Below are 5,394 nucleotides of genomic sequence, written 5' to 3'. Positions count from 1 at the left end.
ATATATATATATATTTACACTTTCAGCCAACACACTTTCAGAGAACTACTGGCAAATAGTTTGTTATATATTTGGTTTGCAGTGAGTTAGATCACTTGAATAGCCTGTGTCTATCACAATGACTTAAGTGCTAAACACTAGCTTGTATAACAACAATTTCTCAGGCTTATCATGCAGAGTGATAACTAAGGTATAGTAGCCATTAGAATTATTCATAAAAAATGACATTTTAATAATGTAAAGCAGGTAAGAGCCCAGTGTGTTTGGTAAGGTGTAAACATTGTGCAACATTCAAAATTGATAACAGTCGAAGGCATGGTTAGTAACATGAAACATGTCTTGTTTAGAACACCAGGAGTGAAGATACTTGGTACATCTAAGTATGGAGAACATGTGTTTCACTCCCTTCCAGTGATAGTGCTGGTGCTCAGCCATTGCCTGCTCAGGCACTCCGTGCTGTCACATGGGGAGAAAGAGCTAGTGTCACCTTTCCACTTCAATAGCTTTAGCTTGGGAATGACAGCTGCCTGCTCAGGCAGCTGAAGTTAAACACAGCAGGCAGTGGTCGGGAGCAATGGACTGCAGCATGCAGCTAGCTACTAGCAATTAGGAGAACAGGAGAAGCAGTGCTGAATTGGCGGCGGAGGTGGTGGCCGGGGATGGGGCAATTTCTAGTCACCATGGCGACCTGGCACCTCGGATTTGTCGAAACCCTGCACTAGAACATGTGTTGTTCTTTATCAGTGATAGCCAACAGGCCTTGTCACCTCAGTTCCCACACAGAGAGGCCGCATTGTATTGCAGGACATTGTAACTTTTTGTAGCTTTCAATGCCAGAGTCTGCAGGCGGGTCCAGGAAGCCGTTGTGCCGCCGGGTCTAGGCAGGGAAGGAAGACTGCTGATGGGACCGTGAGAGAGGCGGCCCGGAGGCTGCAGGTGGCTGGAGGAAGAAGCTTCGGCGGCCGGACGAAGATGCAGGAAGAAGAGGCATATCCTAGAAGCAGGCTGGGGAGCTGCAGGTAAGAGGAGCAGCTTGTGTGCAGGGAAAGGGACCATGTACAGCCCATAATAGATCCTGCACAGCCCACTTGAGAGTCTCTGTGCAGGGTCTATGGTGGGCTGTGCAAGGTCTATGGTGGGCTCTGGAGGGGTCTCTGGTGGGGTTTTCAGGGGCTCAGGAGGGCTGTGCAAGGTCTACGGTGGGATGTGCGGGGTCTTTGGCAGTCTCTGCCTGAGACCCTGCAGAGCCAACCAGAGATCCTTTACAGCCCACCTCAGACCCCTGCAACGCTAAGGCCTCATTCACCCAGCTAAGTGTCGGCCCATACAGATCCATGTGGCATACACGGTTGTAACGGGGCGTTCCTGGGAAGGACAGGTGTTACGTGTGATTGTACGCAGCAGCCTGTTCTTCTCTATGGAAGGATGCAGCCGTAGGCACACCCAAACTGCACATCCATGCAGGTGTACGAGTACGGACACCTTCATGGGCGTGCAGGGTGGGTGAGCGTAGGGCAGAGTGCGGCTGCATCCTCCCATAGAGAAGAACAGGCTGCTGCGTACAATCACACGCAGCACCTGTCCTTCCCGGGAATGGGCCGTTACGAGCGTGCACGCCGCATGGATCTGTACAGGGCGGCTCTAAGCTGTGTGAATGAGGCCTAATAGCGCAACCTGTCAGAAGCTGCATTCAGCAACTTGACAGGTTACGCAAAATGTCTTGAACAGGCAGGGGTTGGACGAATTTAGATTGTCGAATTTCGTCTTGCTTAGGGCAGCACAAAACCTAAATACACCACTGGATCTGCCATGAAATGTAACTTCAGAACCTGATCGGTCCTAAAATGTCACTTCTATCCGACTTTGTGAGTGTGGTGGAATGTGAGATTGCAGTCGGAGAGAAGTGACATTTAAGGTCCGATCAGCTGTTTCAGGGCAGATCAGTTCTCCCGCACATGCGATTTGCGATGCCGATCTGTCCTGGAGCAGCTGGGAAAGCGCTGGAATGCTTCACCTATTGGCGGTCATACTTTCCACCGCCAAAAACTGGGCAGGATTACATAAAATCTTGCACCAGGGCCCTTTGGTTATTAGGTCCGCCACTGCCCTAATAGTACTCATAGATGTAAGATGATCATTGCACAGTTTTTACCAACACCTGGGGGTGTAACTAGAAATTACGGGAACCCGCTGCAAACGTTTTATTAAGCCCCCAACAGAAACAAAATACAAAATTGTACAACACTCTAATTACAATAGCAGATGACAAAGGACAAAAGAAGACACGGTAGAGATACTGAGGTGATTACAGGTCTTTAAAGGGAAAGATGGATCTTATTCAATGAAGGGGCTAGAGGAAATGGATAAGTGTACATTTTTAAAAGTACACTTATCTTTTAAAGCGACTCTCTCGCTAACTTAAAATGATGACTCTAAGAATGAGGTGGTGCAGAACAGGGAATGTGTGTTGCAGCACCCTACAATGCATGGTAACGCAGTACTGTGCATTGTAGTAAGCTGTATCACAAAAAAGTATAGGCAACCTTTTTGGTGTGCAAGGTAGCCCATTTAAATAAATTGGCTGCCTAAGAACCTTAACATGTGGCGTAATGCCTATTAATGCATGTAGGCTAATGCAGCGCAGCTGTGTGAATGGGCCATAATAGGAATAACTTGCATCTGCTCAGGCTGAGATTTACCCTGCTCTGTGCACCTTTCCAAATTAATGAGATGCAGTACTATCCAGCCCCAGGGATGAGGAACAGTAGGTGTCTCTGTAGTTAAAGACCTGACAGAGATAGACTTCCACAATAAGCTAAGTTGTTACTGCTTCTCTGGGTCCAGGCTGACGGAGGGCTGCACATGAAATGAGAAATGAACCCACCGATCCTGGAACCCATTTATGACAGTAGTTCCGCCAGTGTTTACAAGTAAGGCTACAGAAATAAACCATAAGTATTTCACCACAAACAGTTTTAATAAAAGGACTATAGTGCAGCAAGGTGGCAATGCTATCCTAGTGTGTGATGGAGAGAAAACCCAAAGTTGGCTGGCTAAGCAATAACATGGTTACTTCCAGTGCAAAAAATAAGGCAAATCGTAGTGTGCCATCAGTGGGGTAATATAAATGTGGATACGTGGTTAGTTGCAGTAGCACACGTTTCAGGCTTTCCCTGACTCTTGTCATGGGGCCCAGATCTGGAAGGGCCTAGTTTGGGCCCCAGGTATGAGAATTAATGATCTTAGAGGTGAAAAAACTTGCTCTGGTCATTCAGCTGACAGACTTTTACCTAATGCAGGCTCTAGCTTCCAGATGAAGAAATTTCACCAGCAGCCCATCTTTAAGTGTATGTTTAGGAACAGCTTCAATGCACCTTCTTAAACTTAATATAATCATGTTATATTAAGCATATTCCCGTTTTTCTCTCTGTCATTTACTCCCTTTTTCTAATGTGTATGCTAATATCCCCGAGTTTCTTCCATGACATATCAAGTACAATGATATATACCCCTTTTAACAACAATTTATATTATTCCATTCTCACCATCATTGTATTTTTGTGACCTCTCACTACTTGTCTGTATTTCTCATCCCTGTTCATAATTTAAAATAAGAAAGCACGTGTATTTTGAAAATGTTTAAATAAGGAGTTGGAAAAAAGAATTGCCACAACAAATGATTGTATGTTTTGATTCTTCAGTTTGTGTTTTGTTTTGTTCTGATATCGGCTATACATTAATTTTATCTAGGAATTCAGCTAGAAAAAGTGTTTGATTACAGTGAGTACTGGGAAGTTGCAAGAGGTCTTTATGCTGCCTTTGACTGCACAGCAACCATGAAATCAGGAAATGCAGATGTTTATGAGAATGAGATCCCTGGTGGCCAGTATACCAACCTCCACTTCCAAGCTCACAGTATGGGACTGGGCAACAAATTCAAAGAGGTGAAGAAGGCATATGCTGAAGCAAATAAACTTCTTGGAGATGTCATTAAGGTACTAACATTTTATGTATGATATATAGTAGAAGATCTAAAAAAGTACTTGGCATATACTGCATGGGCTGGTAAACCAGTCGTTTAACATTAATATGTATGCATTAAGTCTGCATATCCACACCAATGTTGGTATACTGTTATAGTGTTTGCTAGGTATCTTAGAGTTTGAGTGTTCCTTCTCCACTGTTCTATTGTATTAGCCATTTGAAGCCAAGTGTGTCCTACTGAAAACAATGGGGGAATTTATCAAAACTGGAGCAGACAAATTCTGGAGCAGTTGTCCATGGCAACCAATGGGCTTCTCACTCTCATTTTCAAATCTTACCTGAGCAAACTGTAAGAGAGAAGCTGATTGGTTGCCATGGGCAACTTCTCCAGATTTTGTCTGCTCCATTTTTTATAAATTCCCCCCAATGTTTATTTGTAGGGAATTTGAATATTTATTTTAAAATAATTAATTGTGTCATATACTGCTAACTGTCGCACCACAATTTAATGCATTTACTAAAAACTAGGTGGATATAGTATGCCATTGTTACATTTTGATGGGTAAATATATATCTTGTAGCAGGGTCTCTGTGAAAACTGTCGGGCTGCCAGGCAAAGTATTCTTTATCTGATTTAAGGTAAAGCCAGCAAAGATCCTGGAGTAAAGAAATATATTCCTTTACCCTGTCTTGTTTAAAAACATGTACTGGGACTTATCTTACTGGGAGTCCGTGGACCACAGTTTGGTGGTTGCAAGGCAGATTCTTTTTATTGCAGCTGGACCTAGCTGAGGGGGAGAGTGTACCTCGGGTCAAAGAGGCAGGCAGTGTGCCTTGTACTAAAGAGAAGTCTGCTAAATCTTAATCTGTCAGTGTGACGGGATCCATTTGATGAACTGGGGCTGTTCCAGGAGAGGAAACTTACCTGAAACAAGCGACTTCTACAAGGATTCGATCCAGTAAGGCTCAGTTTGTTTGTTACATTTTATGTATGGGTGGATGCCTTTCACCTTTATGGTACATTTAGCGCTACTTCACACCAGATGCAGTTGTGATGCAGTCCGTTTAGTTTGGCTGCTGCAGCCAAAATGCATCACAATGCTTTCCTATGGGATTTCTGGCTCTTTATTCACACCAGTGCAGTCCGTTCTGATGCAGTCTTGCCCTATTTTAGCTGCATCGGATTGCACCGAAACATATCAAATCGAATGCAAATGCACTGGAAGTCCCATTTTAAGCAACAAAAAAAAACGAAAATGCATCAATCTCGGGAAATCTGGTGTGAACTAGCCCTAACTTGGAGAAAAGAGCTGCAGTTTTGTGAAAGAAAATGGAAGTTTGCCTTGAGTCTAAATTCCCGCTAGTGTGTGTATGTGTGTGTGTGTGTGTATGTATATATATATATATATA

General features: G+C 43.9%; 1 protein-coding gene across 1 annotated transcript in view; it reads left to right on the top strand.

Moving 5' to 3' along the window:
- The first annotated feature begins 3,753 nt into the window (after positions 1 to 3,753).
- LOC108798930 (pyruvate carboxylase, mitochondrial-like) overlaps positions 3,754 to 5,394 on the top strand; it is a 73,944-nt gene continuing 72,303 nt past the window's right edge. Inside the window, exon 1 of the mRNA XM_018570737.1 lies at positions 3,754 to 3,995. Within this exon, the coding sequence (XP_018426239.1) occupies positions 3,837 to 3,995 (159 nt within the window). The 5' untranslated portion in view covers positions 3,754 to 3,836. The remainder of the gene's footprint in view (positions 3,996 to 5,394) is intronic.

The sequence above is a fragment of the Nanorana parkeri genome, unplaced genomic scaffold (genome assembly GCF_000935625.1).
Source record: "Nanorana parkeri isolate BGI_ZX_2015 unplaced genomic scaffold, ASM93562v1 scaffold1589, whole genome shotgun sequence".
Taxonomy (NCBI): Eukaryota; Metazoa; Chordata; class Amphibia; order Anura; family Dicroglossidae; genus Nanorana; species Nanorana parkeri.
Note: the sequence above shows the minus strand (reverse complement) of the source record. Positions and strands in the feature narration are given on the sequence as shown.